The sequence below is a fragment of the Danio rerio genome, chromosome 10 (genome assembly GCF_052040795.2).
Source record: "Danio rerio strain M-AB ecotype USA chromosome 10, GRCz13ab, whole genome shotgun sequence".
Lineage (NCBI taxonomy): Eukaryota > Metazoa > Chordata > Actinopteri > Cypriniformes > Danionidae > Danio > Danio rerio.
Genome location: NC_141030.1, coordinates 11,448,291 through 11,462,313, shown reverse-complemented (window position 1 = coordinate 11,462,313; position 14,023 = coordinate 11,448,291). Strand labels below are relative to the sequence as shown.

Here is a 14,023-nt window from a genome sequence, read left to right as displayed (position 1 = left end):
AATTATTCATGAGAGCAGATGCTCTCCATAGGCAAGGCAGACCTGCCAAGCTGTGAGACCGTGTCTGCATACAGAAAGCAGTATTTAGCCATTAATGAAGGGTCGTAATGTTGTCACAGGGTTTGTTGCATGTGTTTGCCCGCGATGCTCTCAGGGCTGATACAGCAAAGCTGTTGATTTGCAGCAAGCATTTTTGTCGAGAGAGCTGTATGAGAATTGGAGAATGGCAAACTTTGTCTTTTATCAGTGGAGTTTGTTATCATTCAGACACATTGCCTATGTGGTGCTGTGCTGTGTTCGTCCATGTTTAAAATCCTTCAGATTACCGGCAGGGTTAATGGTTGGAATAGACAGGGAAAGAGACCTGCTGCACTGCTATTCACTGTGTCTGCATTCAGACCCGGGGATTAAGGAGGTGATAAGTCCTCCTCATTTATAGTGTTTACATGATTATTTTTAGAATGATATAACAAATTGTGGTTATGTTAATATGAAGTTACGAATAACAAATGCAGCAGGGCATTAACTTACTGTTTATTTCTTTGCATTTTAACTTTATAACTCCAAAATCATGGGTTTCTTCACAGTTTGGGTATTATTTTGTGAGCCACCTGACAACAGTTGTTCGCTCTCCCTTTTTCCCCTGCTCTGTAGGCCACGCCCACTCCTCCCTCTGCTCGCTGCGTTCCATGCCCATTATGATGTTTTTTTTTTTTTTAATTCTGAGGTAGACTTAAACTGAAAGAGGGGGATTTCATGACCTTTTAAAAGCCACTGCACTTTCATTAAGTTTCGTCTTCTGAGATGCAAGTAATTTATTCAATAAGAAAAAAAAGCCCACATCGGCTTCTCCTAACACAGCAAATCTATTTTTCTTTTTGATAGTTGGTGCCAGTTGATCAGGAAGCAATGATTTTGTTCTCTTTGACGCTGTGCTTTATTTCTCAAATATTTTTCACAATATTAACACTGTGCACATGCTGAAACTTGCATTAAATAATCATTCAGTACAACCGAGATCTGCAGAAGAGCATTTCTGAACACAACACATCAAATTTTGATGATCTTCAGCAGAAGAAAACCACTCTTGTCAGCTGATAAGAGCAAACAATTCACAAAGGCTCAACAAAACTGGACATTAGAAGACTGGTGAAAGGTCATCTGGTCTGAAGAATCTTGAATTCTGCTGGGACATGAGGATGGTCAGGCCAGAATATGGTCCTAATAACATGAAAACATGAATCCATCACGTCTTTCTCCAACAATTCAGGCAACTGGTGGTGTAATGAGGAACAAAAAGATTTTATTGGCACACTTTGGGCCATTTGAGTATGATTTGTTGACCACAGTCAAATGTGAGTGACTATGACAATCCCTTTATGACCACAGTGAACCCGATATTGTGACGCTACTTATAGTAGGATAATGTGGCATGTCACAATGCTCAGATCATCTCAAGCTGGTTTCTTGATTATGAGAGTGAGCCTCTAAACTCAAATGACCTCCACAGATACCAGATATCAATCTAACAGAGCGCCTTTTGGAAGTGCTGGAACTGGAGATTCACATCATGGATGTAAAGATGTCAATTCTCCAGCAACTGTGTAACAAATCTCTAAGCAATATTTCTAGCACTGTGAAGAATTAAGGCAATTCTAATGCCAAAAGGGTTACCCTGATTTTCATCAAATCATTTTTATTAGCTTTCCAAGACTTGAATTAATTCATTTAAATGGATGATCTAAATTCAAGGAAATGAATAAAATGTGTTGGAACTGAACTACATGAAACACAGGATGTGTTGGATGAATTAGAGAGATGGAAAGCCATTGTAGAGTTCATTCAGAAGTCATGATGCCCCAAAATCTGACAAAACGGACATTACTGACTGTAGGTGGTTTTAACAGGATGTGTGCAAAAGCTGATGCATATTCATACAGAAAGGGTATGAATAGTTTAAACAGGTCCAAAAAAAAAGGTTCTGCCATATATGCCAGTGACGTAAAAAGATTTTTCAACCAAATTATTTGTTTACCAGCTCTCTCTTTTTGCAAAACAGGCAGTTTTTACTACTTTGTAATGTAATGTGTGTTTATCTAGCGCATTTAACATGTATGGGCACACATTTTAAGTCCAGCACCTCTGAAATCTGATCAGGCAACTGATTTTTTGGATTTTTAATGACCAGAGAGAGTCAGGACCTTGGTTTAACATCTCATCCGAAAAAACAGCACTCACTGACAGTATAGTGTCCCCTTCACTATACTGGGGCATTAGGACCCACATAGGCCGCAGGTTGAGCGTCCCCTGCTGGTCTCATTAACACCACCTTCAACAGCAATCTAGTTTTCCCTGGTGGTCTCCCATCCAGGTACTGACCAGTCCTTTTTGGCTTTAGTGAGTAACCACCAGTCTTGGGCTGCAGGGTGATATGGATGTTGCAGTCACTAATAATATTTACAAGACCATTCAAGAAAAAAAAAACTATTAATGTTATTGACTGCAAGCCAAACAGTCATTTATTATTTATTTATTGGAACTGATGATAGAAATTCCTTCTGCGCCAGTTGCCGTCTCTGCTTTTTAAAATCTTATTTTACTATTGTGTGTATCTGGGGATGCTATTTCTCTATTAAACACTCTCCTAAAAAGCAAGGGAGTTATGCTGCTCTCACTTTGAGGACATAAATAGAGAATCCCTCTCAAACTGTTAACTTTCACTTTAGGCCAAACAGTATTTACAAGAATAAACACCAATAGAGGCATTTTAACTCAAAACAATGTGCATTTGGCAGCAATACACTGCAATACACTCGCACAGTTTGAGAAGCCGATTTCTCTTGTTGCAGTCATCAGTTCATCATACACTGTGTGATGCTCGTGAACTCTAGGCGGATGTGGATCCACTGTTTAAAAACCTCATCCTGAAGCATGAAAACCGCAAGTCGATGATGTACTTTGCTATTAACATCTGTTCTCGCTATCCCACGAAATAATGTCCTTTGAAATGGCCAGATACGGACAACTTCATACACTTGTGTTTTATCAAAGTGCCATACATATGCACAATGAAACCTAAATTGACAGCAGGGCACATGATCCCACCATATACAAAAACAGAAGAAGTCTCTATAAAAAAAAAAATAAAATAAAAAAAAAACTGACTGTAATTCTCACTACATTGCATTATCATTTCATTTTCTTGTCGGCTTAGTCCTTTTATTAATCTGGGGTCGCCACAGCGGAATGAACCACCAACTTATCCAGCAAGTTTTTACGCAGCGGATGCCCTTTCAGCTGCAACCCATTTTTGGGAAACATCCACACACACTCATACACTACGGACAATTTAGACTACCCAATTCACCTGTCCTGTATCGCATGTCTTTGGACTGTGGGGGAAACCGGAGCACCCGGAGGAAACCCACGCGAAGGCAGGGAGAACATGCAAACTCCACACAGAAACGCCAACTGAGCCAAGGTTCGAACCAGCGACCTTCTTCCTGTAAGGCGACAGCACTACCTACTGCGGCCCTGCCTCGCCCTACATTGCATAATAATTCAAGAATTTACCTTTACAACTGGTGACTGACATTGCTAGAATACTCACCAGTTCTTCAGATTTACCTGCATTTAGCGCTTGGTGCGAGTTATTTTTAGGTCCCGAGTATAAACAGCATCACATAGCTAAAACAAGTTCTACTTAACCACAATATTTAAGATTTAAAAGTGCAAAGTTACCCTTATGTTCCAGAGTTCCGACCTTAAATGTTATCATTGTTTTAAAATGCAGTGTTTGTCCTAGGTTTACATGGGAGTAGATGGGCAATTAAAATTGGTATTTTGAAATCAGAGCACACTTTTTCTGTTATATTTAGTTTGAATTCAAATGAAACAAATGGTTGAAAATAAATAGTATGGCTACTTAAACACACATTGATGTAAATGATGCTAATTAGAGTATGTGTGAGATAAAGAGCACTTTCGATGATAGATATGTATATATGTATTTTTGGAACCTGTTAAAAGTCTTGCGGTCAACACAAGGCACATAGCTGTTAGTTCAAACAGGCCCTGGCTGAATACATGTTGCGATTATAGTGTCACACACTTTATACAAAGAGCAGCACTGTAGCTATAAGTGTGATTCATTGACATTATTTTTCGATTTCTATCTGGTTGATGCATCATATTTCTCTCACTGCTAGTGGGAGTATATATTCCATTAGGCCTGTTACAATATCTATTTTTGTTGTATGATATATTGCACCAAAATATATTGCGATAAACAAAATTATTGTCATTTAAAGATCATTTTATGCCACTCATTATGCAATAATGACAATATAATAGCATCATAATGCAAGTACACTCTTCCAAAGAACGCATCCTATTTTATTCTAAAGAATATTTAATTCAATTATAGTCATTTAAACTATTTAATAATTGGGCATTGGAATCAGAATGGGAAAATGTATATCCTAAATCAGCGGTGCCCTAACATTTTCTTATGAACGGCCAAAAAGCAACCTTGATTGAGGCTAGTGGGCCTAAGGTAATATAGTTGCCATATATATATTTCAAATTTATTCAATAATATTAAAAATAACTAGAAAACATTGCATTATATTAACTAATACGACATAATTCTTTAACATTTTATAATGAACTTATTACAGTAAATACAAAAACAATCTCATTTATAACGGAACGGAACACTCTTTTTTGCCTTAACAATGTCTTCTGCATTGTTCTCTATTTCTATCCAAAGTATATCAGTTCATTTGCAACATTTAATTGAAACATTTCATTTCACTTCGCTTTTTTTTTGCAGCTCAGCAATAAAACAAACAAACAAAAACAAAGAATACGTCAAATCAGAAATGACGATCTCCATGTTAAAGGCATTCGCCCCAATCGTCTCCATCCATTCTTAGATGGAATGGTGGGCCAAATCAAAGGTTACAATGGGACAACTTTGGCCCGCGGGCCCTGCTTTGGGCATCTCTGTCCTAAGCAAATAAATAATAATGATCAATGTTAACAAAAACATGCAAAGTAAATGGAACTAGTAACAGATTCCAGATATAAATATATTATAGTGTTTGTTTTTAACTATACTAACACCTCCAGTAGAGATAAAGAGGTTGTGCAATCAGCTAAAAGTTGATTATATTTATATTATTTGATTATATTATATATTTTTTTAATTGTATGGATGATTTATATTGCATCACCAAAAATGATTGATGTCATGGCCGTGTGTTGTGCAATAAGTCGATATAGATTATTGTAAAAGGCCTATATTCCATATATCCAAAGAATGATATACAAAAAGAAGACAAATGTCAATGTAGAGACAATTATGCTACGCCGTCATGTAAATAATCTAACATATTGTTATTTGTTTAACAAAGAAAAGTATAGACCTGTACTGTAGGAAAGGAACATTAAATAACTTCTGTTGAGATCTGTTGCTATATAAAGAAAAAAAGTAAAGCTTGACTTTCAAGAGTGCCAAATATAATGGGAGAAGAAACACTGAAATTAATTCTGGATGCTTTGGAATCCCAGACCTTAACATTTAGCCTAAAAACTGACAGAAACAACATCTCACAAAGTATTAGCAGGTTATATAGTGCAGGTCAGAATGAGTTAATTCTGGAAGTTTCAAACACGTATAACAAAAACTTGGCTGTCAGCAGCAGCTCAAGCTACATCAAACAGCTTATAGGACGGTACCTTGGGATAGTCCAGTTCAAAAAATGTCTCGAGATTGTTTATTAGATTGGGGTCCACACCCTTGAGTGGCTTCAGCAGCGAAACACCAGCTAGTTTGCTGTATGGCACCTTGTCTGGGGTCTTCTTGTTGAGATGCAGACGGCTGAAAAGAGAAAATCATGGATGTCAGCTTTTTAAAATTACATTGTGCACTACATATAAAGAACTGGACATAATCTGCATGAAGAGGATGTTCATGTTCCTTCCTTTGCATGGGAATGTGAATTTCAGAGGTGATTTTATGGGATGCCGGGAAGTATGGCTGCACAATATTGAAAAAAAATTGATATTCATTCATTGATTTATTTATTTTTTCGGCTTAGTCCCTTTTATTAATCAGGGGTCGCCACAGCGGAATGAACTGCTAAAATTTGATACTGCCATATTTAAATATTCTGCAGCAAATTATTACGGTACACATACAGTTTTACAAGATAGTTTGAATAGCTCAATTTGACAGTTTTCCGCGGAGTTTAACAGTATTCAGTTAATACATTTAATAACCACAATGAAAATTTTTTTCCGTATTTTTCAAATATCTACAAATTCTTAGATCGATTGAAAATATTTTGTTTTTAACTTCAATAAAAAATAAGTCAAAATAAAAAGAGTTTTTCCTTAAAACAAGCAAAATGATCTGCCACTGGGATAAGTAAAAAATTCTTATTTCCGCTTTAAAATGTAGATATTTGGATTAGAAACAAGACAAAAATTCTAAGTGAGAAAATTTTTTTGTGTAAATTGTATAAATTCCATATAAATACAGTAATTAAATACAATTCTGTGGCTTCTGGTCAACTATAATTCAGACTCAACATTGCAGATCTTGCGATGTGAATATTGTGCATGTGCACATTGCGATATCGATGCTGAAACTATATATTGTCAGCCCTACCGGGGGGTCTTTAAAAGGGGACACTTCCGTCATCCAAAAGCAACATTAACAAGTGAATTTACTCTTATTGAGGCAATCACTATCAAGTGAGTCATTCATTATCAGATGTGTGATGTGACAATAATATATTTGTCAAAAACAGTCGTGGATTAAAAATAATTTAATGTTTAAGTTTATAATTGCACTCTATTAAATAATTTAGCTATAAAAAAATGCTTGCTTTCTGAAAAATTCCTGCATGTGTGAAAATACAGTTGCCTTGACACAATTAGAAAAAAAAAACTACAAAAAAAAAAAAAACAGGCTGGTCTGTTGTGTCAAACGTTGGTTTCTCTATTTGCAGATGACCAATTATAACCAAATAAAGGCCGCAACACTAATGCATGCTGTCAAACGGTGTAATATTTCAAACAGGGATCAACTGTTTGTTTGCAGTTTGACTGGCAGCTAATAGTTTATCTATGTACCGCAGCAAAGCAAGTGATCCAACTGGTTTTGTTTCCAAAGTTACTGCAGTGTCACTTGTCATACTTTGAATTAAGAAGAAAGCATCATAGTGCTTGAAGTCTATAGGACTACATCATCAAGGTAACAAAGTTACAACCTACAAGCATGTGTCTGGCACAATTTTTGGATGTAATTCACATTAAAGCATTCCTACATGTCACAGTACTGCTTACAAACCTTCTCAAGTTCAAATTCTTACTGTGAACTATTCATATTTGTCTTGTTTTGATGGCACGGTGCTCAGTTGAAGTTAAGCATATAGATGCATATAGACGGACCTGAATGTATATAGATGTTTAATTTCTGGCAATTTGAGCAGTTTTCTGGAAACCTCTCGTTCTCAGGAACTGCACTTCCTATCTGCTCCTGTCTGAAGGGTCTGGAGTCTTTCCTGACACACTTGCCAGCTCTTTACAGAACTAGCGGGAAGCTTCCAAGGCAGACGCAGCCATTAAAAGCTGTCGGAGCATGTTTGTTTCTGATAAGTTCGTCTATCTCGACTGCCAAAACATCACCGCTGGCACTTTCTTGTAAATGTCAAACCACATCTCAACCTAAAGCCAATGCAAAATGTGATGTGAGTCAGTGATGTGAAAAAAAAAAACAAAGACGATAAACTAGATGCTAAAACACAAACTGTTGTTTAGAGCATGACAAAGTAAAATATATTGGCCAAGCTGATTATTCTGCAGATATTGGCCATTTTACATACAGATTACTTTAGAAGACTAAATGATTAACAGAAACTAAACTAAAATCCCAGCTGTATCAAGACAGTTTAGTCTACAGTTATAAAAAAATTATATACAGTTATAGAAACTGATAATCGATTTAACTGATAATTGTCAAATGGATAGTTCACCCAAAAAGTTTTACTTTGCTTCCTTATTGGCTACTAGTTTATATGCGATCTAGCAATAAACGGATCTATGGCTCTTGGAACAATCGTTCCAAATTAGATACAATACCTTCTGAAGAAAGTTTCACAGCCAAAGCCATATCACCCTGCAGCCCAGGACCAGTTACTCACTGAAGCCTGGTCAGCACCTTGATGGGAGATCACTTAGGAAGACTAGGTTGGAGTTGGAAGTGCTGTTAGTGTTACCTATGAACTGTGCGAGTCCCACTGTCCAGTAAGCACCGTCTTTCGGATGAGATGTTAAACTGAGGTCCTGACTCTCTGTGGTCATTAAAAATCCCCTGGCACTTTTTGTAAAAAGTAGGGGTGTTACCCAATGTTCTGGCCAAATTCCCTCCATCGGCCCTTCCCCACCATGTCTTCCTAATCATCCCCATCCACCGAATTGGCTACATCTTGGTCTCTCCACTCCACCAATAGCTGGTGTGTGGCGAGCGCAATGGCGTCATTGTCCTGTGGCTGCCATCGCATCATAAAAGTGGATGCTGCACACTGATGGTGGTGTGGAGAGACCCTCTACATGATTGTGAAACTCTTTGGGTGTATGGCTATACACGTAAAATGAGCTATATAAATATGCATTACATTCTGAAGAAAACTTTGGAGTCATTGCTGCCATATTGAAGTGTCATTCCAAACTGAGGTGCTCAAAACTTGCCACTTTAAAAAGACCATTTGGAATGAAGGATTTGGAAAAATACACCTGATGGATACTTCAGAATATGATTTTTAGAGCAGTGAAACAGTTTGGTGTCACAAACTGTGTTGAGTTCAGAAGCACTCATCCCTATGCTCCGATCCCTCTGAAGGGATGAACCCTTCTGAAAGGAAAGAGTGCACACACATCTAAGAAAAGGCAACTGATCGATCAAGCCAAACAAAATAGAAACTTAAGTAAACAGTACTGCAACTACAACTTTAAATCTCAAAAATTTTAATGGACAATGTTTTGACCTATAAGGTCTTCATCAGGTCACACATGAAATACTAGAGAACCCAGTGTGTTTAATTCCTGAAATAATATGTTTTTGAAGAAATTTGTGAATCACTCATTAAAGGTAGAGTAGTTGATTTCAGAGAGGCTAGCAATAGCAAGCTAGCTTTAAAAGCTAAAATCCTGCCATCGCCTGATAAATCACCATCCAAAGCCACGCCTCGCCCAAAACACAGGCAGAGCAGAGGCTCAAGTGACAAGATGAAAGAGAGTCAGATTACCTCTCATTAACCAGTGAGAAAATGTTACAGAACAAAGTGCATAAAAATGAAATAAGTAGTGGTAATGACATATCCTGTCTGGCTGAACAGGGAATACAGAGATAAGTGAATACACATGCTCACAGGCACGTAGGACAGCCTACGGAAATGTTACTTCAGACCCAAACATTTTGATTAGACAAAATTTTTGGTCTTAATATGACTTCCAGGATCATATAAATAAATTGAAACCTACAATGAGTTGTACTGGGATGTAAAGAATTTAACCAGCAGAACAAAAATGTATTTTTAAACAAATCACTGATATGTTTTGTTACATCTACTACTAGTGTCCACACTTCTCTTAGCGTCCTTTCACCCGAGACGTTCATTTAGGAACCTGGCACGTTTGCCCATTAGCTCAGTTTGTGCAACCCACAAATGCGCTCAGATTCGCACCAAAACAATCGGTCCAAGACCGGCTGAATGAGGTTGTCTCAGCTGGGCTGAAACAAACTCAGAAGCGGCTTGGTTGTAGTGAGAAAGCGATACGATCTAACGAACTAACAAACCAGGCTATATCACATTGTATTGTTATTATTATTATTAAGTAAGTATATAGGCCTAAGTAGTAGGCCTATATAGCTATAAGAAGAGAGAATGAAGAGTAGGATAGGATGTCATTCATACAGGTAAAACTGCATTTCCTATTGAATTGGCATTCCTATCGAATGCCTTCTAATATAAAATAGATAAACATTTTACAACCTTTGAAGCCTGATCTGTGATTTGGTGAAGATGTCTGTGCGTAACAATTCAAAATTAAAGTGAACTTTTTTTGCTTATAAAGTCGTATTTCACATTGTCATAAATTAAAATAACTTATGACCGCTTAGTGGAATCCTGGGAAATAAAGCAAACTCTGACAACTATGAGGAGAGTTTACTGGCACGTGACTTGTTTTAACAATTTTGGTCCGTTTAGAAACTTTGTGAAACGCAACAAGAAATAAAAAAGCAACAATGTAACAATTTTAATCCCCGTTTCAGAACATAACAATCGATCTACAGGTGTGAAAGCACCCTTACATTTTCGACCTGGATAAACAGAGTGTTTTTAAAACACTTACTGTAAGTTCCTATTTTAGTTTGGAAACACTGGTGTTATGTTTCAATAGATGAACTAAAACGGACTTAAAAGTGAAGCTATACATTGCTCTCTGACTGGCCTTCTAGACTATAACATATCATTCTCTAATTCGTCAAACCTCACAATTACACAAGTACAGAACCTGACAAAATATATACATGCACAGTGAGCATGAATGTTGTTCACATATCATCGGATGAAGATAGTTAATCTGAAACAGAGCAAAACGCAAGTCTGGACAAGAAGCGATGTCATTCAGTATGTTTTAAACAAAAAAACATTGGCGTAAATGCTGCCTTTAAGACAAAGATTTGTGCTTTCAGTTTCATATGTATTTATAAACCACAGGCCAAAACCAGGCAAGGAACTTGAACTTTAAAAAAGAGCTTCACAAAATGTCTAAAGCTGTAACAAAGAATAAAGGAACTAGTCCTTCTTGATGTCCTACAAAATGATAAGCCAGTAAAAAGACAAGGCCTGCTATTGGCACATATGTAATGCATTTCCTCGGCTCTGCCCATGAGTCAGTGAGGGGATTTCTGAAAGCTCTGGAAGCAGCTCTTCAGCATAGTTGATGTGAGAGACGCTCCTGCTGGAGGTGTTGGCTTATCTCATGCTCTATTAACTATGAAGGGCGACGCGGTTTCATCTCACTGCATCACGCCATTAGAGGAACAGCAAAACACACACCACCTCCTACCCGTAACCAAAAAAAAAAAATCCAGCAAAAAGGCCAAATTTCTAAAAATAACAATGACTGCATTTTAATAAACCATTGGGATTTAATTTCCTTTGATTACTCATGGTACATTGATCCCTGTGAGTCTGAAACTCTTCTATGATGCATTTTCTGTCTTCATACAAACTATGATTTATATATGGGAGGCACATTTCTAAAGCTTGGTGAATTAAATGGTCATATATGCTACTTTATGCAACAACTATCATCATTCAGATGTCTTCTAGAAGTAGAATGAATCAGATATACTTTATCTTATCGATTCAAGTATGGTGTTTGTCAATGTCATACCACTAAGTATCAGTAAACTTAAGACGTGTGAATGGACACGCATTGTTTGTGCGTAGCTCTGACGGTGAATGTAGGTGAACGTATGAGGAACATTTATGCTTCATATGCTGTTATTTATGCTAGAGCCCGATGATTTCCTGTTACGTGGAAAACACCAAAAAATAAATGTGATAAAATGTATAACACAGAATGTCATTAGTTTTGACAATGTATTAAAAACAGAATGAGAAAAAAACATTAACTTAACACTATGTTTCCACATGCAAAAAACCTTATTAAATTTATCCGCAAAACTAGAAATGTTGCATTAAAAAAATGCAAATAAAGCTGATTTTTCATCCAATGAGTCAAAAAAAATTAGCCACTTTCTGATTAACTTTAACTCTCACCAAATATCAAAAGTAACAACGGAATTTCTTATTTAATAAATTAATTGCACCTCAGAAGAAAATTCTAACACGCAATGAACGTTTGGTGGTAGCATTTAAAGGTGTGAGAGCACAGAGTGATGCTCTTGACAATTCTGGAGGTAATTAATAATGTAATAACACTAATACTGAAATTGTTAAGATGCTTTAGAACGATGACAACAACATTTTAGATGCTTTACAATGTGCTCAGCCTGCTGTTTTTGTCCATTCATTTTTAATGCGCATACTGGAATTTGTTCGGTAAAAATGTTTCTATCGCAGTTTGTGCATTTTTTATTAATCAAAAAGTTAATCCTACTTAATGTGTATTTTAAAATGTATGCGCATCTTGTCGTTTCCATCACCAAGGTGGATGAAAACATTGCTATTGTCCCTAAATTTGACGTTTTTGGCAAGGCTCTTGAGTAAAAGTCTCAAGTGATCTTGAGTAAAAGTTGAGTAAAGATTATTGCACACTGAATACAAAATTTTGTCAATAATTTTCACACATAAAAAAAATTAATTTGACCTAATAAATAAATATATTTGTTGTGTCAGTCGTATTGACCTCCAAAATTTTCATTTGTCATAAAAAGTTGTCTTGAAAAATAAATGAATAATTTAAAAAAATAAAAATCGAATTTGATTTTTTCCACTTTTCACATCTAAAAAAAGAGCTTTGAAAGGTGTTTTGATAGTTCAGAGCTACCGTACAATCGAAAAACTAAATACGAATGCCGTCAATTTAGCTACAGATCACTTTGACAAAAAGTGTATAAAATAAAGACAGAATATTGTTGACAGTTAAGAACTGTGAGTGAAACACTGCTGTCTTACTTTTGTTTTGTGGTGTGTGTGGTGTGTGAGTGTTCATACATTTGATGTACTGCCCATAAAAATTATAATAAAAAGCATGGTCCACTTTCGTTCTGTTGCTTCAACATATAGATACAGCCAGTCTCTGTTCAGGATATGTAAAAATACATATATATGTGAAGTATCACAAGCAATGCATCAAAATTCCACTAATTCTCACTGATAAACTTTGCATTGAACTTTGACTGAACTTTCCTTATTCTCTATGCAATATTGAATGAACATATAAAGCCTATTTCTCTTTCTTTTTTCTGCTTTGCAAGAGAGGAGAAAAAACTGTCAATGCTTGAATCGACTCTGAAATGTTTTGTGTTTTTTCGTAATTGATTAGTTAACGCGTTTGCATGACAATTTTTTCACATGTGAATATGAAAAAAAAAAAAAAAAAAAAACACATACGAAGATTTCGGACTTCAGTAAGCAAAGACCTTTAGGGATGATCTTAATTCCCTGGATATGCATATTGTGTAATTTATACATTAAGCTGCATTCTAGAAAAAAAAATGTTAGAAACCAAAAATAAAAAAAATATAATAAAATATATATATATAAATTGTAAACATTTAAACCTAATACAAGACCCCTGTGTGTTTGATATGTGTTACAGAGATTAAAAAAAAGTAAAAAATAAATAAATATTTGGAGGAATAACACTGCTTTTATATACAGTTAAAGTCAGAAATATTAGCCCTCCGGAATTTTAGAGCCCCTGTTTTTTTCCCCAATTCGTGTTTAACAGGGAGAAGATTTTTTTAAAAAACATTTCTAAACATAATAGTTTTAAAAACTCATTTCTAATAACTGATTTATTTTATCTTTGCCATGATGACAGTAAATAATATTTGACTAGATATTTTTGAGACACTTCTATACAGCTTAAAGTGACATTTAAAGACTTAACTAGGTTAATAAGGTTAACTAGGCAGGTTAGGGCAATTAGGCAAGTTACTGTTTAATGACGGATTGTTCTGTAGACATTCAGGAAAAAAAAAACTTAAAGACATACTGTGAAAATTTCCTTGCTCTGTTAAACACAATTTGTCAAATATTTAAAAAAAAAAAAGAAAAAAAATCAAAGGGGGGCTAATAATTCTGACTTCAACTGTACATCAAATGTACAATATTTATTTTTGGTTGTGAGGTTTGTAAAAAAAATGTAATTTTGGCAAGAATAAATTAAATTACAAGCACAAAATATTATTTAAATCTGAAACAAATAGGCTTTTATGAACTATACAATGAACAAACAAATGGGGTTTAGG

The 14,023-nt window shown here is 35.7% G+C and overlaps 1 protein-coding gene across 3 annotated transcripts in view; it reads right to left on the bottom strand.

The window, feature by feature from the left end:
- Positions 1 to 14,023, bottom strand: part of ugcg (UDP-glucose ceramide glucosyltransferase) — a 60,475-nt gene that overhangs the window by 40,040 nt on the left and 6,412 nt on the right. For 2 of the 3 annotated variants that reach the window (XR_015500397.1, NM_001024207.2), the window contains 1 exon segment: positions 5,743 to 5,884. Coding sequence is in view for 1 of the 3 variants with exons in the window: in NM_001024207.2 (NP_001019378.1) it covers positions 5,743 to 5,884 (142 nt within the window). In the remaining 2 variants the exon portion in view is untranslated. 3 annotated transcript variants of the gene reach the window in all.